The 27,389-nt window shown below is 34.3% G+C and overlaps 1 protein-coding gene across 2 annotated transcripts in view; it reads right to left on the reverse strand.

The window, feature by feature from the left end:
• Positions 1-4,371: 4,371 nt before the first annotated feature.
• The window catches only part of LOC105368129 (homeobox protein Nkx-2.2), a 35,043-nt gene continuing 12,025 nt past the window's right edge, over positions 4,372-27,389 (reverse strand). Inside the window, exons 1-4 of one of the 2 annotated variants that reach the window (XM_011507052.1) lie at positions 16,076-16,228; positions 11,281-11,390; positions 10,766-11,023; positions 4,372-5,054 (exon numbers count right to left, since the gene is read on the reverse strand). In XM_011507052.1, coding sequence (XP_011505354.1) covers positions 4,372-5,054; positions 10,766-11,023; positions 11,281-11,390; positions 16,076-16,173 — 1,149 coding nt within the window. In that variant the 5' untranslated portion in view covers positions 16,174-16,228. Of the gene's footprint in view, positions 5,055-10,765; positions 11,024-11,280; positions 11,391-16,075; positions 16,229-27,389 lie in introns of those variants that run through there. The other variant, XM_011507063.1, reaches the window with a different exon arrangement.

The raw sequence follows: 27,389 nt of genomic DNA on the forward strand, positions 1-27,389 counted from the left end.
GGGGGGGTTTAGATTCAGTCGCCTTCTCGTCTAATAAGACTCCCGATAACCGCCGATATCCCTTGTGAAGTTTTATGCTAATTTTATCGAAGATGGAATAGCGCGATACCCACACTTACAAGGTTGATTATTTTGGTTCAAATGGTTTACGCTTAATAAAAGCGTTGCTTACCGGAGCGTATTTGTTATCTTCTAATCTAACGAATCGTTGCAAAGTAATTGCATGATTTTAAGAAATTATTGTATATCAATATGCTATTGTAAATAAAACGTAATTTAAAGGTGATTTAATTGAAATTGTATGAGATGATAATTTTGCTCGAAGATTAATAATAGTAGATAGAAAAAATTCATTTTTATACATCACGACCGTTTTATTATATTTGCTATGGAAATCTAAGAATGGAGTTAAATTTTGTCGAGAATGATGAAAGTTGTCGCGAATTATAATAATAATAATAATAAGCTTAACGAGCTATAGAATTTAATCTTTCAAATAAAAACTATAAAACATCTTACTGTATTCGATGTGTGTTGCAATTACTATAAAGCGCAATTGTAATATTATGTTTTAATAATAAAAAGATTATGATGAATATGGATTAAAAACATTGAATATCTAATGAAAGCAGAGTATTAGAATTAATCAGCGATTAGTTTCCTTAATATTAAAGATGCTGCAAAGAACTGAATTTAATAAAGTTAATAAAGCAAAACACTCCCGATCAATAGAAATAATATAGAGTTATGATGATATTGTAAGAAATGGTAAAAGTGATATAATATCGAGTTGATTAAATAAATTGTGTTAAAGCAAGGGATCGTTGTGTGACGGCGAACGTCTTTTCGATCGTAGGTGATACTTCCTCGCAGCTACGCAGGTAAAATCCTTCCAAGTAGCATGACGAACAATTAGCCAGACATCGCTATTACTTTAGCGATAAACTATTTAATTATATTTTAGGGCCGCGTACCGAACTCCTTGTCTCCCATTCCTTTGGCTGCACTCTTTTCATTCTCATCCCGGCGTGACACCCCGTCCTCGCGATCCTTCAGGCATCGCATCGAGTGCGTCCCGGCAGGAAATCTAAACCGGTAACAAGATGGCCGATTCGGAAGCGGAAGCCGGAAACCCGTCGCTCAAACTGTGCGCTCATCCGGCGCCGATGAAAGGGACCTGGACAAGCGTGCACGTACTTGCGTAAGAATCGAAGCGAGACAGCAGCCCAGTGCGGACGAGATGAGAAGCCGTCGGATGGAAAAATTTCACCCTCGTCTGACTACTGCGTGTATACACTTTGCGCTGCCAGCGAGTTCCAGGGAGCGTCTCATCCGGGGCTTTTATTGCTCCCTATGGGTCGATCAAATTTTTCACCAAGTCTACTCGCTGATGATTTACGACGTCATTGCTAATAACGGAGCTTTGGATTATATTTGTTTGTTGCTCGTGGCTACAATTGCATTATTATTTACTTAATATATACTTGCTTACGCGGATATATTAGCAAATATATTAAAACAATTGTATTGGCAATTAGTTAACGAAGGTAAACTCTGATCGACAATATGGTCATTTTATTGATAATTCATCATAAATGTCAAAATTACTTTCAACGAGTCGATGAATAATGCATTGCAATTCTCAATATTATTATAAAGCTAGAAATTAGAATGTTGACGTGGTGAATAGATGGAATCGTGGAGGAGGATAAAGGAATTATTTGTTAAAGATGACTCGAATGAATCGAAGAGAGGCGGACGATATAGTATTACATTATTTGTATTGAAGGGCATTGAACGTCAGTGGAAAGATACGAGAGAAGCAATGATTTTACGGGTTTGCGGATGTACAAAAAAAAAAAATAAATAAAATACTGCTTTCATATTATTATCGTCGATTCTTATTTATTAAATACGCATTTGATATATTAGTTTACTATATTGTTATAATACACAATGTACATTATATACAAGTCACTAGAATAAATATCGCTACTTGATCAGTGTGATTAACTTTCCTTTAATTTACTAAATCGCATTTCGCAACGCATGAAAATCCTTAATAATTTATCTAATATAAGATATAATGTCTTGTCGAAATATTATTCGCGACAGATACACAACGGGACTTTAAGATATTTGTTATTAACTGGCAGGCTGAATGTGTCTCATTTTAGAAAATGTTTCTCGCCTTCTTTTTCATTTCCTTGTCCTCAATCCTATTGAAGTATACAAAATTTGCAACAATTAAGTCAACATTTTATTTTAATTCCATTAAAGTTTCATCTTTTGCATTAATTAGCTAATATATTTACAGATGTTTCGGTTTTCTCGAATTCGATATTATCCACATTAGTCTCTCTTTGGTGTACTTTTAATAATCATCAATGAAGCTTAATTTGCATGCAAAATTCATCTAATCAACAGATCTAATCAACAATCATTATAGCACTATTATTATTTAAATACAATGAAAATTATTTATTTTTTTTTTTTTTTATTTATATAGTGTTTGCCAGAAATATTTGTTCAAGATTACTTAGAATTAACAGTTGAAAGCTAACTATTATAGACTTTAAGCAATGGAAATAAAATTTTCACCTTTTATTACTACGATTAAAATAATGCTTTGTGTAATCGGTGAAAATCAACGCTAAAGTCCTTTTTAATCCATGAATAATTTTATATTTTAGGCAGCATCTTGTTCGGTGAGAAACAATAGATAACAATTTTACATTAGAATCTTCATCGAATACTAATCTAATATTATTCAAATCATGATATGAATTAAAAAAAAAAACTTTAAATAATGGTCGTTTAATAATGAAGTGCATTAGTGACACTGAAAACAAGAAAAATTTACCGTTTAAAATGTATTAGCGAGGAGAATTTGCATTTGTTTAATAATTTTCTTTCTAATATTGCTGCTGCTGCTGCTTCTCGGGCAATAATTTGGGTGAATTGCATTGCCGAGATCGTGATCGATGATCGATCATAACTTCACTTTATTCATTACCCATATTCTTTCGCTTTTAACACAATCTTAGAAAAATATCTCATTTTACATTAAAAAGTAATTATCGACCATTAATACGAATGAACATAATAATAATCAATGTAAGAATAAGTGTGTCCACATCTTTTCACTGGAATGATTTTTTAAGAAATTATATTGTTGAACCATTGGTTGTTACTTAATTATAAATTAAAATATCCTAGAGATGTAAGAATCACTTAAGTATATTAAATAAAAATTGCTTGATTTCACTGGTATGCGTTAATTATTGTGCTATTATATAGATTATAAATCAAAATAAAATTACATCAAAGTTAATAAAATATTTTTACTACTTTGGATCATTGATCAATCAATGAGACATTTTTCCATTTACGCGTAACAAATTTGCTTTACGCAATATGAGCAAAACGTTTTTAACATTTGTGCAAATTATTATTGCATGATTAACCGAGGCCGAAAATTTGTATGAAATATTCTTTGGCTTGGCCTCTAAAAGTTAACTAAAAGTAATCTTCCCAAAGCATAATTCGCCAGTATTATTGTTAAAATATTGATAAATATGACTTTGCGGAATTTGATAATTACTTTCCCTTTGCCTTCGTCTTTTCAGATGCGAACTGAAAAGTGCCACCATTAAATGGATCAAAAGTCCGTAGTCGAAGAATTTTGTCACGTAAATGTAAATGTGCAGTTTGAATTTATAGTCCAGCTACGTCGATTGCAATAACTTTCTTTCTTTAAACTCATATATTTCTTTAAACTCATAATTCATATATTTCTTGTTGTAGCTGTGCTATCTGCTAATCTGATTATTATCGTCATATTATCTCCGCAACGATGTATATCGCGTTCAAGAAATCCAAACGATTGATTAAGAAGAAAAGCCCAGTTTTCCTTTTTTGTTTTATGTTTTTTTTTTTTGGTTTTTTTTTTGTTTTTTTGTTTTCTTCATTCCTACATTCGTGTGTTGTAAATAAATATCGCATCGACAATCTTATTTTGCACTTTTCTCTGATTTTAATCTCAGCCTTTCCAGAGCGTCGAATTTTACTAATCGACCACGCAATAATCATTTATCTCCTCACTAAGCTTACCGATGATCATTGTAACCTCTGCTCCTATTATTTTATCCGCATGTTCCTATGTAACGCGAGCACACAATCGAACTGATCCCCAACTTTCATACGCAGATTATTATTAATCATTCAGTCTCGTTTTCGCCTTAATCAGCAATGACTTGATCTTCCGACGAATAAAACCCCCCTAATTCACACTTTAATGTTCACCAAGGCCATCTAACGACCTCAAAAGCACTACTTCCCTTCAATTCTCACGAATTCGCACACATTCCGTTACCACCAGTACGGCTTCTGCATATACGAGTGCATTGGCAATTGGCTATTGAGGCTGGAATACTGGCTATTGAGGCTCGCGGAAGCTGCTGCTGCGGCTGCTGCACCAACTGCGGCCGCCGAACAGGGCTCCAGCAACTTGGACTGGCAGGGCTTCCCGTCCCTGACCAGAACCGGAACTGCTACCCGTCTTGGCGAGCAGTCCAATCTCGTTCCCGCTGCCTCCACGCGCTCCGTTGCCGCGCGCTTCGTCTTGTATCTATGATTCTGGAACCAGATCTTCACCTGGGTGGGCGTCAGTCGGATTATCGATGCTAAGTGTTCGCGCTCGGGTGCACTTAGGTAACGCTGTTGTCGAAAACGTCGCTCGAGTTCGTAGGTCTGGGCTTTGGAGAATAATACCCGTCGCTTTCGTTTCTTGTGCTCGGACTCTTCTTCCGGGTGTTCCTGATCCCGTCGGCTTCTATCCCGTTTCTCACCCTTATCAAGGATACCGTCTTTCGCTTTCTTCTTATTCTCCAGCGACTCGTCGTCGTCGTCATCTTCCTCCTCATCGTACTCGGCCTCCATCTCTTCTTCAGGAAGCTCGTCTTCTTCCTTCGAGCCTTGGATACTGTTGTCGCGTTGCGATGGATAAGAGAGATCGGATATCGCGGGGCTCGTAGAATCTGGTTGCTGAAGTACTGTAACAGCATAAGAAGATTTTTGATCCTTTACTATTATTACTAATGTCTCATGGAATAACGTTCGAGATATTTCTTTATACTAATACTTATGCTCTCGAAAATGGAATAAATTTTATTTTACACGCACGCACGCACGCACGCACGCACGCGCGCACACGCAAATATAGCGTCAAACTAAAGTGACAAAATTATAAAGAAAATTACATTGCTATGGATAAAATTATGATATACTTTAATACGTGTCATGATAATCAATCGTTTCTCCAATTTACAATATTACCGAATAATCTACGTTTTCAAGGTCTGCTTAAGACAAGAAAAGAGAAGAAAAGAAAAAACGAAAAGAACAAAAAAAAAAAAAAAACAAAAAATACGTAATGAAAAACATAGTAATGAACCAGTAGGAAAATAAGGCGTGTCCATTACTTTCGATTGCATGTAAAATTTTCATATTAAAGCGAATAGTCTGAAATAATGAAGAGCTATGAAGTATGAACGTCATTAAAGGAATACAATAGAAATGCTATGCGGTTAATTATGGTTTTGGACGGTTAATGATAGTAGATGTATAGGTCTTACTGTATTAGAATTAATGTATTATTGAAATACTATCGCCAATATATAAACTCAAAGAATCAATCAATGATTAAAGTAAATAGTATAATGTACATTGTATTGAACCACTTGATGAATAATGCACTTTACATATCCCTTAATTAGTAAAAAATAACGTTTTTAAAAACTTATACGAATATTAATGAAAAAGTTTTTAGATTAGTAAAGAAACGAAAGTACGATGCTTTTTCTCGTACTTTTTCATTAAATATGTGCCTATTTATTTGCTTAATAGAAAATTTAATAAATTAAGTGCAATCATAATGCGTTCGAAGGGAAATTGATTCAAAGCGATTGCCAAAATTTGCGACTCACAACATTTTACCGGTTAGTCGTGATTGCGTTACCATATACAAACACTCTTTTTCACTTTTTTCACCTTCGTGAAATATCGACTTTTCGAGGTCAGAGTGAAAAAAAAAAAATAAAAAAAAAAATAAATAAATAAATAAATAAATAAATAAATAAATAAAAGCTTTTTCATATGATTTGTTTTGAAATATTTATCTATTAAAAAGAATTTTCAATTGTATAGTAAAGTGAATTATCGAAGAAAATAATAACGTGGTATTTTATACATTTGAGGATAAGTCAAGACACTCGATCGAATGTGAAAATGTCAGCTGCTCGCGCGCACAGCAGTAAAAATCAAAAAAAAAAATCATGAAATTCACGCATCATTATTTAACAGTATTGGAAGGTAAATAACAACGATATTACAAGTAACCGTATCACGCCTACAATTAAAACGTCATACCTATCCCCTGGAGTCATGAAAAAATATACATTTGAATGTTGCAGCTGCCCCGCCAAGTGATTTACTAATTCAAATGGAGGCATTAGAAAATATTATCTATAAATGTGCCGACGTCTGCGGGTATACAATGACGGAGTTAAAAAAAAAATGAAAGAAGCGCCGATAATAGCCGCAGCTGCACTCGAGTCCTGCAATCGCGGAAATTGAGTGGGCAGATGCCTATCGACGATGATTTTCCGGAAAGGTAATTCACCGACGTATTTTACAATTGACATTGTAATGATTGAGTCGGCAACGTGACCGAATGAAAAATTTTGACGTTCTTTTGTGATTTATACGCTTGTTTATTGCCCTGGCTGTTACAACTTGACTTTCAAAATGGTTTTATTACTTTTGTGCGACTAAATGACCGTCTGACAGAATCTCAGAGCGCAAGCGTCGTTGGTAAAATTCTAATTGAATTAATGCAACATTTATAAGCGAGTGAATAATAAAATGTCAACTGTAAGAATGTCAACGATAAATGTTCATTGTTTCTAATCTACATTAGCAAGTTGCGCTGTCACTTGGCACGAGTCATTAATAATGAAAAGAAATCTTTGTTACTTAGTACAATCTCAATACATCTCGATACTTATAAGCAGTGGATACTTAACGCCAACAGTAATTCAAAATAGTAAAAGAAAAATTAGGGTCGCGTCAATAGAATTATTTCGGCCGTTCTTATTATGGTCAATCGATCAACTTTACAAACCGCGCCTCATTTCGATTGTCATTTTGGCGTTTTGGCTAGTGTATGTATGTACATCCCACTGAAAAATCCCCAGTCGAATTCGAACAAATACACGCTACGCTTGTAGAATGAAACGGGAGGGGAGCGGACGAGCAACCACGATTTAAAGAAGTAAAGATTTGGGACGAAAAACAAGGTTTAGGCCAACAAAGACAGCAATTGCGAAGGAAACAGTGTTAGATAGTCGAATGGGAGAATAAGAATAATGTATTCACCATAGGAATTGGAATTGGGATTAATAATGTTTATAGATTATATGTGGATAGATAGCGGTGTGATTATCTCGAGTGTAAAAAATATTCAATTGAGAAAGAGCGTCTTGAGAAATTCGAACGATTGCTCGGACAATGTGGACTATTTAATATAATGGAGCTAAAGTGCGAAATAATGAGAGTAATTAAGAAAGGAGGCGAGCGACGAACGATACGAAGGATCGAGCCTTTGTGATGAAAACCATTTCAAGTACAGCGGCTTGTTGTAAACTGTACGTAAAAAATGCAAAAGAAAATCCTAGCTGCCAATGTGAAACGCTACTCTTTATTAAACGTGTATGCGAATGCGTTAAAGCGAGGGCGAGAAGACATTTATTTGCGTGTGTAGGAAGCGTGCTCGTGGTGCGCTTAAGCGTCGTCGCTTGTATAAACCCGATGCTTGGGTAGGACACGGAGGGTGTGAAGCCAATATAAATCCCATTTGGCGCGTGCGTGGTGCGCGAGGGTCGAGGCTGTAAATACATGTATCCGTTTCACAGGGGATTACGCACTGCGGCGGAATACGCGCGACGAGGTCGCGCCGTTTCAATTAGCCCAGCATTTATGGCGCTTGCGAATGAGTCGTGCACGTGCGGTTTACAGCTTCATTTGCCGTCGCGAGATGAACTTTTCGATTTCTCGATTTCCACGGCCGTCCGTCTCGTCAAGAAGACCTTCGCGCCCTCCCCCCACCCCCCTATATTCTCTCGTCCTTGTGGCTATACGTTTGGAATGCGCACTTAGGCGCGATTAATACGTATCTGATAATGCTGGAGTGTAAGCTTTATTAGTATATCGATATAAATACCGCCTTGTAATCGCTAGACTTTTAACGACTCTCTTTTAACTCTTTATTTCACGAGCTTGATTGTATTGAGAATATGTTTAATTAATAATTAAATTATTATTATTATTATTATTATTATTATTATAACGTTATTTGGAAAAGATTGGTAATTATCATTTTCATTTAATTTGATGTCGACTGCAATCGACGACTGCTACCTAAACATTCGGCGATTGAATCTCGAGCGGTAATAACAACGACGACAACAACGACGACAACAACGACAACAACAACAACGACAACAACAACAACAACGACAACAACAACAATAATAATAATAATAAGGCATAATCCATTGATTAAAAATTTCAAAGTCATTTGGTAGTCAGAATATTCGATGAGACGGAAGAATTTATTTATTATAAAAATAATGCAAGGAATATTGCTCGCTTCACAGCTCCCAGTTGACTCACTGTCATTTGCAATTAGTTCTAATTGTAATAATATTGAAAATTTTCTTGTAATACTACCAAACAGCCTATAGGAAAATTACACTAATGGAAATTTAATGAAAATTGCTCTACAGGCATTATTAAAACGTAGGCGATGGATGAATCAGAATCCTCTTGTCAAATGCAAATGTAAATCCGTTACATGTATGTACATACATAATAAGGGAAAATTCTTAAAAAGATGCATTTAGTTTAATTAGGCAGGTTCATTATGAATAATCATGGATGTGCGTGCGTAAACATAATGCATAATGTAGTATACGGCCGAAGGAATATCATAAACGAGGAACTCAGAAAGGCAGTATCAAATGAGCTTGACAAACAATAAAAGAAGAGGAAACGTAGGATTAGATAAAAATAGCCAGATAGTCGTGTTAGTGTATTCCACGTTAAATAAGATAATCCATGCTTCTGTAAGTTGACGTAACGAAGCGAACCCACAAGCTAGAAAAGTATGGGCAAATCCCTTGACAATTACGAGCGAGTGTAAAGTGGAAAATGCAGGACGCGCAAGCGATATGTGCATAATGAAAAAAAAAAAAAAAAAAAAAAAAAAACAGGGGGGGGGGGGGAAGAGGAGAGACTAGGAAGAGATACAAAATGGTCGACGCATGGGCGTGACAATCGCATTGAGAGCGAAAACGATTCACCGCAGAATCAGGAATACAAGGTTGCGGAGAAGCGTCGTGCATCTGTCCCCGGGGCTCGACATCTGTTCGCCGAGACCAGTCCAGTCGTTCTACGGGAGCCTATTAGATCCTGCTTAAGGGGCAGGGGGTGAGCGGGCCAATCCGAGGGTGCTAAATAAATAAGGGCTAGGAGAGAATGGAGAGGCCGGAGAGCGTTTAGCGCGACCAAAGGTCGGCCTCGGAGACCCGATTCTTCAAAGGATGATGCTGTGTATATCGGCGTCGGCAATCATTATTTTATTGCTCGTGATTTATGTGCGCCGCGCTCGCATAGCCCGAGGGAGGGACCGAGCGCGAGTGCCGGAGTCCTCGATCGGCGCTCATTCTCCTAACGGATATGCACGAGTGTATATACTTGAACGGTTTTGTCCAAGTGAATGATGTTAGAGTGCTGGATTTGTATCATGTTTTTGCGATGTAGTCGGGGCTTTGGTAAAGGCATCATCGTCATGGCTCGTGCTTTGCCATTCCTTCGCTCGCTAATTGTCGAAGACTCGCTCCCGACGTCTATTTACATTTAAGTTCCATCGAATTTTATTTTACAAGCTGTTTCTTTGTTTTTTCTTCTTCTTCTTCTTCTTCTTCTTCTTCTTCTTCTTCTTCTTCTTTTGTTTTCTGCACTTCAGCAACGTAGCTACGCAGCATTAATTAGTCCACCATAAATAAGCCAACCTTTTCCCATTTTATACTCGTACTCAACAGATAAGCACGGGAGTGCGCGCGCACACGTACAAAATTGTATAATAATGTTTATCAATTGAAACGTTTCACTCGAATCATTCCTACCTCCTCTACCGACTCGTTCCAACTGATTCTATCCAACCGATGCTTAGCTAATAGAATCGATGATGCAGATATCTTATAATTGTAAATTATTTTTAAGTCATAAAAGAAGCGGTGAATAACTTGAATAACTTGACAATCATTTTACTTTTGAATAAATTTTCGATATAAGTGAGCTGAGTGAGGTCGAATCGAAACAAACTTACCGACTACTGTCCCAAGTTTGGGTAAAACCAATCGTAAGTAGGTTTTTTTTTTGTTTTTTTTTTTATTTTTATTTTAATAAATATTAAGCTATAATTTTAGCGAGGTATTTTAATAGAAATTACGAGCATTTTAATCGTTTACGTTTACTCAGCTTTCCGAGCAATGGCTGCTCATTCGCTTGGAGCGGCAAGGGACAAGTTTCTCCTTTTTCAATGTAATGTAATGTAAGTAGTAAGGTCCGTTGCCCGGGGTGACGGCTCCAAGAGCTCTAAGTCACGGCAGAAATGAGAGAAAGAGGAGAGATCGATCCTTACCGTTGACCTCGTCGAGGGCCTGGGGCAAGCTGGGCGGTATGTTCGTGACTGCTGCGGCCTGGTGCCAGCTGAGGAGTCCGGCGGCAGTTGGGGGCGCCAACGGACCAGTTGCCGCCGTCGGCAGGGTCCCGACTCGATTCAAGTTGAAACCCGGCGGGCCACCCGGACCGCCCGGGTGCAGCATCGCCGTCGTGTGCTCAAGCAGTTGTTGATAGGTAGTCGGGACATCGCTCGTCGGTGGCAGTATCGTTGTCGCTCCTGTTAACAAATGCGAGGGAGAGAGGTGTTGGCTTATCAGTTTGTCATTTCGAGCGAAATTGATTTTTAAGTCAATTTGATTTTGCTTTCGCGTGTACGAAATGCGAAAAAATATGATAAAATTATTCGGTTCTAATCAGTTGATAAATGTAGTAGCCGACGGTTAATACTTTTTCTCTTTTAAGTATGGCGTAGGCTCATTTTATTCCGATATAAGCAGATAATTTAATTATGATGGACAATTTTTTTTTTTTTACCTGGAATATCTGCGTCTTCGCTTGTTGGCTTGGGATCGTTCAATTCCAATATGTCGCTTATGTGAAAGCCGGAGGTCCTACTCGCCGGCATCTTCATGCTTTCTAATAACCTGTGGGATTAAGAATCTTTCGTGAATATTCATGTGAAATTTACAGAAACGATAGTGACAATAAGATTTATTAAATATCCGAATGACAATTAATGTTTTTGATATTGCAACAGAAGAAAACTATTGGCAATCGTCGTTCTGCTATTGTTAACATTAATTGGAAATTAATAACAATAAGAATGATTAAATCGAACTTATAACCATAAGTTTAACAAGCAATCAAAATATATTTTGTTTCATACTGATAAAATTATACTTATGCTAAACGCTTAGTATTTTTAATTGAATTTTATACAAATAACCCATGTGATCAGCGAATGAGGGCATATTATCTAAATTATATAACGATTGTTAATCGATTTGAAGCTTTACGCTAACTTAAATGAGGCCTCATATTGAGAAAAAAAGATTAAAAAGAAAAATAACAATAAAAGGTGATTAGATTATATTAAATCATTTATCTTCATTAAACGACGATATTCCAAATACGAGAATAAGTATTCAATTTTTTTGTATTAACTGTTAATCGTAAAATCGATAAATTATTAGTATCATCGTGAAATACAGATTTCACCATGATTAATGATGCATTTATAATTAAGAAAGATCTAGTGTTAAATAGAAGAAGGAATTTTTGTTGAATGCTCGTTAATAAGGCGCTCGGAGTACTATGGGCTTCTGAAAAGTGAAAAAATGGAAATTCTACTAGGAAGCAGCTTCGCTTTAATTTTGTTGGTCAGTGTCTGTCGGTAACCGGAAACTATCTTTATAGACCCGGCTTTAGCGGACGTCCCCAAATGCGGAAAAAGGAACAAGGAAAATGCAAGGAGAGTTGGGCGTGTGAGATAGTGTACGTCTGTGAGTGCGTGCGTGCGTGTGTGAGGGAGAGAGAGAAAGAGAGAGAGAGAGAGAGAGAGAGAGAAAGTCAGCGAATGAGTCAGAGTAAGTGAGTGAGTGAGTGAGCGAGTGAGGAAGAGGTGACGAAGGTGATGGTGGTGGCGGCGGAGGAAAAGACGGTGGAGGAGGCGAAGGAGGAGGAGGAGGGAGTGAGGGGGTGGGGGTCTTTTCTAGTCAAGAAGCCAGGGCCCTTTAAGAACTGCGATTAAACGTGTCCCCCGACAAAAAGACAGAGCGAGGACCCCACGCGGTGCACCTGCCCGGACGGTCGGCTCTCACCGTCGGCGGTCCCAAAACATCGGGGCCTGACTCAGGTTAGCGACGTGCGCCGCCGCAGCCGTCGCCGCCGCCGCCGCCGTCGCCGCCGCCGCTTATGCTGCTGTTGCCGTTGGTGTGCACGACAAAGACCGCCGCACGATTCTCGAGGCTACTGGTCGGTCTATAAGCTAAACGAGCCATTATCGTAGCACGTTTTGCACTCTCCTTTTCTCTTTCTCTGACGTCCCCGCGTTTCCGAGACGTCCGTAATGCTCGAATGCCGTGACATTTTCACGAAGGTGTGAAAATGGAGGATCCGTTTTTTCCATTTTTTTTTTGTTTTTTTTTTTTTTTTTTTTTTTTGTTTGGTTTCTGTTTAATTTAGTTATACAGAGGCGAGACTTCGAATTTTAACGAGATTATTTCGTAGAAATTCTGCGGATTCTTTTGAAAATGGAGACTAATCGCAGGCAGTCGAATTTACGGAAAAGGAAAATTAAGTTGCGCCGTTGGATTGTTACAGAATGTCTAATCTCTTAATGCCCATCTCCATAGAGGCGGTTCATTAGTCATTGGGCATGGGATTAATTGTAATTGTAAGGTGATTTATTCTTACAACGAATACATTTCGTAACGAACTGATGGTGTTAATTCGATTAGATATTCGTTATCTTTATTTAAATAGATTTTTGTTTTTAAGATATCATTCTTAATATTTTTAGAATTCGAATGGAGCTATATCCTTTGAATATTAGCCGGATAATTATTTCAAATCTTACGTCGTATGACGAAGACACAGATTTAATTAAATGATAGGAAAAAGAATGGATTAAATCTAAAATAAATATATCATAAATATAAATATATACTAAAGGGATCGAATGCATTTATAAATATAACATTTCATGAGAATAAACAAAGAGAGATATTTGTCATGAAAAATTCATTTTATTGTACGTGCTTGTCAAGCTTTTAAAGACTCCACCGACACGAAAAGTTTCTCTTCATCGTGTGAACATAATTCCTTCGCACTTGTACGGATTTATCCACCCGTGTAAACTATGAGATAAACATGATTGAAAGGCATCAAAAGACAAGAAAAGCAAAAAGGAGGAGAAATCTATAATGCAAGAAAGCTGAAAACTGTATTAGAGCGAAAGATTTAAAGGGAATTTGCGGGTAGGCGCGCAAGAAAATCTCCTGGACTTAAGTGCGCGCGTGTGAACTTGAATGTTCGCGCAGCCGGCAAAAAGACGCGTATACCTTTAGTTTGGCTTGTTAAGTGGCTCTAAGTAAGGTTAAGTGGGCTTGCACCCCCACGGATTTCCGTCGGTCTAACTTTCCAATATCTTTAATTAGCGCAATCAGCCTTTTCACGTCCCTTACCCAAAATTCAACTGCCATTGACCATTTATTCTCTTTCTTGTTATCGCATTTACAAAATTCAAATCAAACCCTTAATAATGCCTAAAACTCAAATTGACTGCTTAAAAAACAAAAAACAAAAAACAAAAAACAAAAAACAAAAACAAAAAAACAAAAACAAAAGTATTTTATAATATAAATAGTTAATTCTTTAAATTCATGATAGAAATACTGTTAGCTAAAGCCGAGTGCAAATACTTAAATAATACGCAATAAATACTCTTCTATTTTTTTTAAATGTTGCTTTAGTTGCCAATTGTATGTACACATAAACGCGTTAGACGTATAAAAAGAAAGATTGTCTAAGTTACAAAAATATTGAGAATTTTCTATGAATTATAATTCTGTCATATAAAATTATATTATCGTAATGTCGTAAGATAAAGTTGCTTGTTAAATTTAATCAGTACATAAAATTTAGATAAAGCCTTTAAAATATCAAATGAGTGTATGAGTAAAGTAATAATTTAATCGTGAAAAATAATTCTAATAACAACAGTCGATAAATAATATTACATTTTTGGAATACTAGACAATATATATATATATATATATATATATATATATATGCGCGCGCGCGTGCGTGCGTGTTTGCGTGCACGTGCGCGCGCGTATGTATGTGTGTTTGTGTGTGATTATCATACGAGTTTCTTGTTCAATGATCAAATCCAATTATTTATCTATAATATTGCTTTTCTTTTTTCTCTTTTTATTTTGAACGATATTTGCTCACGTATGAACAAATATTTCAAGTCTAAAAGTGTAATGGAATTAATAGAAAGAAGCCAATGATCATGTGTTAATATACACATTGTTGTATTATATTAGACAGCTCGGATGCAGGAGTTGTTAGCGCTTGATATCTCATATCACGATAACAAATCTGATATTTATTGTTTTTATCAATCGCGCATATCGATATTCATCAAGCCACGTGTATTGATTGAATTATTATTAATTTTTTATTTATTATTTTTTTTTTCTTTCAAAAGTCCGTATTGTTATATGTTATAAAATTAATATATCGATGATGTAATGGTAGTTCAATACTCCTATAAAGAGTAATGCAGAAAAATATTTTTTTTACATGTATTGGCACTCAAGTAAAATTACAACATGCATTGTATGCAAAATTTTCAACTTAAATTTTTGCTCTTCTTTAATTGTTTTGATTCAATTCTATTTCATAGTTTAACATTAACGATTAATACGTAATACTATAGCATCTATGAATATTTGTCAACCAATGCTGAATTTAAAGCTTAAACGAATATGATTTTTAAAATGAAATTTTTGCCTTTATATATATATATATATATATATATATATATATAGAGTGCCGTATAGTTCAACAAAAAATAATATATTTTTAATAGAGTTTGTCTTTCCATTTAAAAAGCCATAGTATTATGTGAAAAAATGAAAAAATCCATGGATAATTCAATATTTTCGTCGAGGCTAATTAAACGAAAAAAAAAAGTAATGAAGAGAATCATATATTTATCGTTAGCCAATAAATATCAAATATTACAATAAAATGCCCTTGTGTATTATCTAAGCTTTTAATCCGAATATATTATATTAAATATATTATAATAAATATAATAATATATTATAATAAATAATAAATATATAATATATTAAAGAAGTAATGGTATTTTATTTCTTAGCATTTATATCGATGTGGCTAATGTTTTACATTGTACATGATTTTTACATGTCGTTGTAAAATTCAAGACAATAAATCAATAAGGATTGTTGGTTGAGATAGCGCTATTATCGCATATTATCGTGAAATCTCCAAGCTAAGCTCCGAGCGCCTACCAGAAGTTATAACAAAAGCTACATAGCCAGCAACCATAAACGTCACTCTCATCATTGTTCGTCTATTCGCGTATCTCGCTTAGGGACGTCTATAATGCCTCGCGCAACACACAATTAAAGCGAGTGATTGGATCCTGGAACGAGGAACGCGACACTTTAAGCAAAATATATTCCATCGTCAAATTCATCAGCTGATTGTTGCAAGAGCGGGGCCCTTCTCATCAGGAGCATCGATTGCAAATGAGCTTGACTTACTAATCGCGGCGCTGCTCCATAATTACCTAGTGTTCAGGGCGAGCTGACTGTACCAGACGTGGTTGAGAAAGCTGGCTGGGTAGGGTAAGAAGGACCAGGGTAATATCTTGTTCTTGTCCGCCATTGCCTTATTAAGGTGACGGGGAGACGTAACCTTCGCCGGTCTTCCTCAGAATAGACGTCGGTTCATGCCGGCCACTAGCTCACCCTCGATCACAGACGCGCACTTGTCCCTCGGTTGCCGGTAAAGCAACGGGTCTCGCGAGGACGAGGACGCGCACTAGCTGGTTAGTTGAGGAGGCCCACGCCGGGGGATTGGGAGCCTCGACGTTTCGGCTTAACGCGCTCGCGCTGTACTTTTTGAGTGTGCCCTCGACGAGCACTCGACTGCTAGTGGCCTCACCCAACGTCCGCTTTTCCCGCTATCTTTTTCTCCCCCTCCCCAACCCCCACCAATTCTCACACTCTCTCACTCTGTCACACACACGCACGCACGCACGCACGCACACAAACACACTCTCTCTCTCTCTCTCTCTCTCGCTCTCTCTCGCTCTCTCTCTCTCTCTCTCTCTCTCTTGGGGGCTCTTCTCGCTTTCCGAGAGCAGCCCTTGACGCTTGGGGGCGGGTGTATTCCTCGCTGGGGGGCGGGATTTCCCTCGCTCCACGGACTAGTAAGCCGGCTTCCGTTTCGTAGCCCCTGCTACGCTTCCCCTTGCGTCTTACGACCCCGCGATACCCAGGAGCGGGGCTGACTCGCATACACGTGTCTACGTTCATCTTTTTTCCTTTTTTTCAATAAGTCACTATTTGTAATTGTTGTCATTTGGAGTTGCGCATGGCACGTCCTCATATCGAACTGCCAGTTCAATATTTATTACTTTTTGTATTATCGTCGAACGTTAAGGATCTATGATAAAAAGAAAGGACATATCGAGAAATGACCAAGTGTGAGCGAATATCCGTTATTATGCTCGAATCCATATTGTCTAGGAATAAAAAATTGGTATTCTTTATTGAACAATGAGTTGATTCAATTCATGGAACAACATATTACGAGTATAGAAAAAAGCGTATGACGAAATTGAAATTCTGCGCGTATAGATATTTCATATTTATAAGAATAATTACCTACAGTATATCGATTATTTTTTAATTGTCGATGTTAAATTACGGCTAATGTATGCAGAAAAAGTGAAGAAATAGTCGTAAAAAGTAATTTTTATTTAAATATTATCGTTCAATGATATGGGATTCTTTTAAATTCATTCAAATTTCATATTTCAATAATAGGTAATTAAAAATCAACTTGACACTTCATAATGATTTGCAAGAAATTCTTAATTATTTTACAATATTCTTGTGAACTGAATTGAATTTGAAATTTTTTACATAATAATATAACGTTTTTCAACGTTATATATTTTTTCACCTAAAGGAGACATATTTTTTATTCTAAGGATCTTATATTCATATAAGACTTTTAAAGTACTTTTTTAGTATACACATAAAAAAAAGTTTAATAATTCATTATTGGATATGAATTTTGAAGAAAATATTTTGAAGAAAGGCAATAATTATGATAGAATTTTCGTAAATATGTATCGTCCATTTATAGCATAATTATGAATTTAAATATGAATACACTTGAATGATAAATAATTATGTTGCTATGTTCATATATGTTTCTGAGATACCTAACGCATTATATTACCCAACTAGTCAAAGCTTTAAGAAAAATCCTTTTTTTTAACTAAAGTTTTTTTATCTATTTAAATAATATACATCCATCTAATTGCCATTACTATCTTTCTTTCCAATTTTCAATCATGAAGCTTATATAAGTGTCAGTCGAGTTGGTATAATTCTGAATATGATATAAAATATCGTAAGAAAATTAAATTAAACTAAGTAAATGTAACAGCAAATTGCTCTATTGTTCATATTCCTTTAAATTTACTGATATACTAGGCATGTATTTTTTTTTTTTTTTTTTTTTTTTTTTTTTTTGACGTTTATGAAAATAAAGCTTAGAATTTACTGTACCGACCAAAATCACGGTGCGCTGTTGAGAATTTTCTTCCCCAATCGAATGTTACTTTAAACAATGCATGCATTCGAGCATCTTTACTCATCTGTGGTTTAATGCACATCATTGTAAACATTAGTGTGCATAGCAACAATCGAGTAACATAAACGAAGCAAAACAATCACCTTTCACTATCGCATAATCCAATGGCTCACCTATGTATTCTCACCCTCTGAATTTCCTTGCGTTTTAACGCTCTTTCTCCGCATCTACTCGGAAGAATCCCCACCCATACCCAACCACAAATCCGGACTCGCCCTTTTTCTTTAACACGCATGCGCATCGTTGATGTATGATGAGAGCAGATGAACCGCCTCTTTTGATCTCTTTTGTCTCGACTCAGCTGAAATCACGGCTGCCTTCACGCACTCCTTCACTACTAACTTGGGCTCTCCGATACTCGCGGCTCCTCCGCATTTACTTCCACGCAGTCGATCCTTTGCCTCGAGTGGGCAATTTGTTAAAAACTATTCGACTATTTTTACTATTGTAACTTTAATACTTGTTGAGAGTAAATGAAATCAAAACGAGTTATATTTTAGAATTTTATGTTTAAAAAGACAAATTAATCATCAAAGTCATATACATTAAGTATAGATTTTAATCGAATTCTGAACTTATTTAATGATTCATTTTCTCAAGTTTGATTCTTAAATGAAATATTACTATAATACGAATGCTTTTCACATAAAAGAATCTATTCGAGTAAGCAAGCGATTAAAAGCAACGTATTTTCATTTGATATCGTTGAATAATATATTGTCGGATATATATAAATTATTTTAGCTATTCTGAAATTAAGGTTTACTCATAATTATATTGTACTTTTTGCATTTTTTCTAACAAGCTTATGTTATATATATATATATATATATATATATATATGTGTGTGTGTGTGTGTGTGTGTGTGTGTGTGTGTCACTAAAATTTATGAATATTTGCTAGTTAAAATTCTTCAAATATACGACGAGAAGACTTGTTTTTACTTTTTTAAATACTTAATATAAATCATATGTACATTAATCAAGTAAAGACAGTTGTTACTTATATACGATAAAATTAGATATAAGTCGTACATTATCCAATAAGTGTATTATAAATTTAAAGAGAAATTTACAATTATCGATATAGTAAGTTAAAACAATTTTTTTAACGTAATAGACATATGTAAATTAAATTAAAAAAATATCGTATATACATAAGTATGAGAAATATTACAAAGATGTAATGTATTGTAAAAAATTATGGGCATGTATGCGTAATTGCACACGAGTTCAAAAGCAGACACCTTTTTCTTTGTACCACCGATTTAATTTTAGTAAAAAAAATATTGTGATTGTACATATGCTCTTTAAGATATTACATGCCATTGATTTTCTTATTTTTATGCGAACGGAGATACACGAATGTACATGGTATTAGTGACGATCATCATTGTTGGTAAAGGGCATGAGAGCGTAGGGGCAACAACCAACGGATTTTAAAGAAGGAATTATATGTACAATGTTTACTTTTGCTTTACGATTTTGAAAAAAAAGGTTCATATCAATATCGTTGTTCTGTTGTGATTTTTTTTTTTTTTTGAGTTAATCCATTAGCAAAATGACATACCTACATTGATAAGATGCTAGACATTTAGGATGCCATAAATGTTATACTTTTGGTAGATAAATAGGTCTTCTAGAATATACGAGTATAGAAATGCTATGAGAGTTGTAAAAAAACTTTTCTCTTTAAAATGAAAAGGATTATATTTGTAAGAAAAATCTTACAGATCTTATTTGATAATTTGATTCGATGAAGAACAGAATTTCGTTTCAACATTAAATTTTGTTCCAAGTTTACAAATAAATTTATTTAATAAATATGAATATTGTAATTAATTCAAAATAATGATCCCTGTTTAGTGTATATTATATAAATAATTGATAAAATTTGTAGTCTATGGGAAAGTTATTTCTGAAATTATTAGAAACATAAACGTAGTTTCAGCGTAATTTTTCTTCAAAACGCTTATAGTGCTTTACATATATTATGTTTAATATAAATTCATGAATAGCTATTTATAGTCACCAATAACAATAACATATGCTTTTTCTCGGATAATATATTTATGTTTATCACGAATAAATTTTTGTCGTTTAAAAAGGTGAAGCGATTCGTTTATAAAAACAAAAACGAGCATAACCTACTTGGTTTATCCATTCAAGAAATGAAAAAATTCATGTAAAAATGAAAAAAATTAATATTATTGAGGATAATTTTTTGCAGATTGTTTTATATATCGAGAAAATTAAACATAAAGCGAAAAGAGCTAAGAGGCAATGTATTATTGTTGCCGTTATTATCATTGGGATTAAAGGGAAAGTAGCGTTGATAAACTCCAAAATGGCAAAGTAATTAATCGCTCGTATTGTTCATAATAATTTATACGTATAAGCTCTAGTCACTCCCTGTAATTATAAAATTCTCACTTAACAACGGTCGTCCATGGTAAAATAGCTAATAAGCAAAAGATTAACAATTTGTTCTATTTTAAACAATAAGCTTTAACAGGCAGTCGAGCGTTTTCCATACTACTCCAGTAACCGGAAAATTATACTAATATTTGGTGAGAAGACGGGGGTGTTTTCTCGTCTACAGCTGCCAAGCTTCGTATCAAAACATTTGAGCAACTCTCGGTCTCAATTCAAATACAAACATAATTCGGCCAAGCTGCCGTACAAATCGAAAGCCCGTAGATTCGCACTGGACTACTCCTGATCGCTACTCCCGTGACCTTCGCTCCTTCTCCTCCAGTCGCTAAGCTGAGGCAACGAGCCGAGGGTTGTACCGCCCCCGGTACACGCTGTAAAGCGGGAAGGGGACAACCTCCGGGGTGCCAGCCAATAGCCACGGGGACGCGAGATTGGGGATGCCGGGGCATCGGCCAACCGGGGCCGATCCTGTCGATGGCAGTCGCCGTGGTGGGAGTACGACGTCCCGGTAGAGGGGAAATGGGGGAGCGAGTGGCGAAAGCGCCGCTTCTCTTTTACACCCTGGGGGCACACTTTATCGGCTGGCGGGCGTTAATGCGCGAGGGCATTAGCGGTGCTTTTACCGTGTCACTTTCGGCCCTTTCTCACCGAGCTGCTGCGCCTCGTTTTCACCACCGTGAGGTGAGCGAGGGTGGGAGGGAGGGAGGGAGGGAACGAGAGGCTTCTAGAGGTTCTTTTCTATTACTTATTGCCTTGGTACCCCGATCCTTTTGTTTAGCTATCCTTTTTACGGTTTATTTTTTTTTTTTTTTTTTTTTTTTTTTTTTTTTTTTTATGGAAGCTTTTTGTAAGGCGATAGTGCAAGGAATTGGGTCGACTATGGGGATGCTTTTGGGCGCACTTCTAAGTAGACGACGATCCTTTCGCTCTGCCCATATTTGTTTTATATTTCCCGTTATACCCGAAGGGTTATTTTCAATAATTTGTTAATCGCCTTTGTTGCCGAAATCTATATCTTTATTAATATTTCGGAAATAATTATTTTTAAATTTTAAGTTTTTAAAAACAGCTGCCTAAGGAATTATATTTTAGCATTAATCCAACGCCTTAATCCAGGTACAAATAATGTACATTTGTACATATTTATAAAATATTTATTTAGAAAATTTAATTAAAAACACTAAAAATTGCATAATACAAAATTAAAGATACACTCTGTTCTATTAGAAAGATCTACAATGAATTGATAATTGAACTTATAAAATAACGATTCCAGTAAGTATACATTTCAATTTTAATATTTAAGCAATACAAAACAGATAAAATATTGTAAAATTCAATTAATGATTATCGATACAATTTAAATGTAACTGCTCAGTTGCTGTATTATTATTTTATATCATATAATAAATTTAATAAAAACTACTAACACCTACTTTGGTAGCTCAAAGATAATTCTTCAAAAGATTTTTAGGCTCCGTTTCAAATGTTTCTTCGCCTCACTTTTTTCAATAAAAAGCTTAAACTTTAAGATTTTATGGCAAATAATAAATTCAATGATAGATTATAAATACATTAATACGGATTTTTATTTATTGTTAAAATGATCATTGTTGTGTTATAAATTAAATTGTCTACCAGCATTTTAAACTTAAAATTTTTTAAAAATTGTACCAGCTATTCGCGAACTATTAAATATATAATTTTAATATCAACAATACTTTAGGGATAATTCGATTAGAATTTATTTGATTTAGTTTTCAGCTGAATAAGTACATTTACATTATGTACTATGATAATTAATATTATTTAACTAGTTATCATGGCAGTTGAAAAAATAAAAATTAAAATAATTTAAAATTTTATATACTTACCCTAGAATTATAAATAAATTTATAAATAAGTATTTAAATTACTATTTTATACGCAAATTTCAATGGTACGAAATTTATAAAAAACAATGGATAATGAATTTATTTTTGTAAAATATGTAATCGTATGTGTGCGTGCGCGCGCGCGCGCGCGCGTGTGTGTGTGTGTGTATGTATGTACTTTAATTGAAAATAATTTTCAATTTACTTTATTAAAGAAAGTGTTCTCAAGATTATATATTTTATAAATAATATATTTTATTAAATTTTGCATACAAAAGTATGAAATATATATATATATATTTTTTTTTAAAACTTGTCTGATTAAATAAACCATGAATTTTTTTACTTGTATATTTGTAGGAACCAGGCGGAAAAGAAATAAATTTTTTATGTTTACAATTGCTTCGATTATATTTTATTTAATAAAATTAAGTTTCTATAATAATATTCCTATTATATTCAATAATTAAAATGTATTATTATTTGATAAAGACTACTCATTTAGATATATATTAATGTATTTATCAAGTAATAGAAATGTCTTAAAATACTTTCTACATTACTACATAAAATAGAGTTGCTTTTAAAATCGACAATATTAATAAATATAGGAATATTAAATTTTTTTATGATTGTACAAAAATAAAATGGTTTTACTTGCATTATAATTTTTTTAAGCATTTGAAAAAATGTAATAATAATGTAATTTACGCCAGTTAATGATAAAAGGCATTACAGCTTTATCTAATCGATATAAAAAAGGTGTTACGTACGTAAACTTGTTTGGATTAAGCTGCAAGATATAATCAATTAGGAGCATTAAAAAGATAATAATAAGTAAGTATAAGACTCATATAAAAGAACGACCACGCAATGATACAGTTGAATTAAATTATTCATTATTGTGATTTGTCATGAAGAACTTTATATAATACGTAATCTAATAACCTTGTCGATATATCGATTATAAAATAAATTAAGATGGTGTTAAATTGAGTTAAAATATTATTTTATTTTTATTGAGCCTACCATTGTTTATTTTAATTTATTATAATACAAAATGTAACTACACGTATCGCGATTTTTTTTTTTTCATTATCACTTAATTTCAATTATTTTGTATAATTCCTTCACAAATAGTTTAGTTTCATTGATATTTCGATATTTCTACATACAATTAGGATAATTAATTGAGTCATTAATAAAAAAAAATAATAAAATTTAATAGAACGATCTAGTTGAATAATTATCAATTATTAATATACATTGTTTTTTCTATGCCATATAAATAAAATATTTTCCTTTATTGATTAAAAATAAATGAAATAATGTTTTATTGCAAAAAATTGCAATAAATAAATTCAACGATGTTACAGGATTTTATTATAACTGTTGTTGTGTTGCATTATATTACATGCACATTAGAACGTGTATTTATTTAAGAATGTAAAGTAATCGACAAATTATCGAGACTGAAATATCAACAATAAGGCTCGTTGTAGCTTTTTACTAGTTATTATCTATTTATTATTTTAATTATAATAATGTATTGTAAATAAATTTTATATTTTCTGTAGCAATGCACAATCATAATTATTTCTATAATATAAATTAAAAAATAATTAAATTTGTACATAAAAACCATATATAGTGTTTAAAAATAAATAAATTGTTTCATTTTATTAAATTGTATAAAGATATACGAATTAAAAATTTCATATTAATATAATTGCAGATAATGTTTTCAATTTATAGCATTTATCTATTTATCTATTGATAAACGTATTTTTATTAATTGTATTGCTTTTAAATAGAATTTTCTTTGAAATAATTATGAATTTGTACATTTTATTTATCATGCATTATAGGTTAATGATATTTTTTATAAAAAATCAATTTTGCTTTTTATATTTTTCTAAGTATGTTTAAAGTGTGCAATTATTACAACAAATTAATGTCAAATTATTTGATTATTTGGTTATTTTACGAATACATGCAAAATAATACCGTTGATGAGATATTTTTGGTAATATGAACATATTATATGCGATTCCAATTTGTATATTAAGTAAATTGATTAGTCGTCTGTACAATGTTCTACAACGCTTTTTAAACGTATAAACAATTCTTTGTTAATGCAATGCCAAAGTAAATAGAAATGATTGTAACGATTATAAACAAAATTTCTGGTTTCTTTTTTTGCATATGTGTTTTCTTTAGTTTTGCACTGATAATTAACAGATGATGATGCATTGCACTTAATAAATTACTAAACCACTAAATTCATAAAAATTTTCGGTTATGTGTAATAAGAATTCGTATTAAAAGATAATCGTTATTCACTGTTTTTTTTATTCCTTTTTCTTTTCACTGTGATTTTATTGATTTAGACTGTTTTTGTCATTAAAGTAAAATTTTTTTGTTTTCAATTATTCCTTGTCAAAAATTCCTTGTCTCTTGAAACAAAACTGGCCAAATGTCGTATAAATGATGTTGAACGGAAGTGTCGTTTAAACATTTTTTTTATTAGTCTCGGCTACTTTAATTTTTTTCACGCACTTTCTCAAAGCTCTAGCACAATAAATAAGTCAGAGCATTGAGAGCGCGCACATCTTTTCATATAATAACTCGACACGTATGAAAAGAGCGTCAATATATTTCAGAGGGAGGCCGACGGAAAAATTGAAAAACTGGACCGCGTAAGACCAGTAGAGCATGCATGTGTAAAGAATCGATAGGTGTGGTCTTTCCGGCGGCGTTTAATGGGCAATAATGGGCCAGCAACCCTCGAGTGCTCACTGAGTCATAGTTACCTATTTACATTCGTACTTGTATGTAGGAAAGGAACAGGTAGTGGCAGCCTAGTTGAGGATATAACCGATTTCCGGTGTATTGTTGTCTTTTACTGTCTCTGCCTGCCTCTCTCTCTTTCTCTCTCTCTCTATCTATCTCTCTCTCTCTCTCTCTCTCTGTCACTCGCTCATTTTCCAAAACTTCTACTCGATATATTTTTCTTCAAGAGCATCTACCGATACAAAATACGAGTGCACGAGTGTAAATGCGGAAGAAGGCGGAGTAAATAGGACTAGAAAATTTCTCAGGACTACTGATCTTTACTATTTGATTTATAGACTCTGAATATGCGTATCCACGCAAGTGTGTAAACTTCGAGGAGAGTTAAAGGAGTCAAAAATTTTTATGAATGAATATAAATATTCAAAAGGTAGATACGTGAGAATACGATGCCCGAAAAGAGTGATTGTGCACGTTTTTTCAAGTGGATGCCATTATTAATCGTTTGATTTTTTTTTTTTTTTTTTTTTTTTTTTTTTTTTTTAACCAAATACTGCATTATAAGATATTTTCAAGATTTATTAAATGATATTCCAACCTTCAAATTATAAGCTTAATAAATGATATATTTTTTCTTATCGTTAATATTAATTGATAGTAAATATTAATTCTTTAACGCCAACCAGGATTGTATAATTTATTAAAAAGAAATTAACATTTAAATTTTGCTTATCACGTCTTAAGTCTTAATAAGATCTTATAAGAAATTGTTTAATATTTCTTAATAAGAGATTAAAAGCATAAAATGGGCAGTCACAATGAACGTTAAAAACAAAATACAGACATTGGTTGACAGTTTTATTTATTGGGAATTCTTCGATATCTTTTTTTTTTTTTTTTTTTTTTTTTTTTTTTTTTTTTTTTTTTTTTTTTTTTTTGATCTGTTTTTAAAAAAACTAATTTAGTCGAAAACTGCCGTAAGATCTAGCGGAAATGTAAATAAGCTATTCTTCGTATTTAATGGATTTTATATTACATTTTTCGTCATTTAATGATGAGCATCGTAGATTTATCAAAATTGATTTTTAATCCTTAGAGGTACAATAATGCACTTAATAATGAAGCATCCCGTACAGTAGCTTTCAAATTGTGTAAAAAGCAGTGTAAAATATCCTATGGCTTGTACGATCGGACAAAAAAAATGAACCGGAAAAATATTGCCGGTTGTCATGTAAATATTTATTGAATGATGAAAAATGCCTGACGTAGCAGTGAAAATCTATGAAATCGATGTCGTGTGATGAGTTAATATTACAATTTGGCAGTGTCATACGTAACGTCCACAAAAATCCCCGAATTTCCGCAATTCCCCTAATTTGCAGAGGGCTCGTTAATGTTTTGTTTGCAAATAGGAAAAACGCCAGCGATTAGCCGAGCGAGCGACGAAACCGTGATGGTCGGGGAGGCCGTTTCGAGTGCGCGCCACGTACGAAAGAGCAGCGGGGCGATATTATGTACCACGACGAGGATGAGCTCGCTCGTCCGTTTCGGCGATAGCTCTGCCAACTTGTTTGCAATGTAGTGGGAGGGAGAGAAGCACGCGAGCCAATTTGTTTCTACGCCTCGTTGCTTTAGGCGCTTCTATAGGCGCTGGATCGGGGATGCGCGCGAGCGGCTTTTATTAGGAAGGGCCGCTGCACCGAGCCCGGCTTATTATCAAGGGCCGTGCGTCGATATCCGGTTAAAATTAAATAATCGCCCGTGGGCCCTTATCGGGACTCTGCGCCCAAGCCGGAAGTATCGCGTTCATTGAATGCTCATTACGCGGCGCCCGGTCCTGCTTACACGGTCGGTGAGTGCCTAATGCAATGCGATAATTGATTTCCGAGTACAGGGAAATGGGGATGAGATGTGTAGCGTTCGGGATTGTCGTTGTATGTTATAGCAGGTTGAGCACAGTGCGAGCACAGTGCGAGCATGGACGAGGACTTGTAATTAACAAGCTCAACGACGGCAGTAATTTACTATTAAATGCTGAGATGAAACGCTTAGCTGAGATCCAAATTGATAGACATTAGTAGTGGCAAAAGTAGAGTTGTTAAGTGTATGA

This window comes from Ceratosolen solmsi, unplaced genomic scaffold (assembly GCF_000503995.2).
Source record: "Ceratosolen solmsi marchali unplaced genomic scaffold, CerSol_1.0 scaffold10, whole genome shotgun sequence".
Taxonomy (NCBI): Eukaryota; Metazoa; Arthropoda; class Insecta; order Hymenoptera; family Agaonidae; genus Ceratosolen; species Ceratosolen solmsi.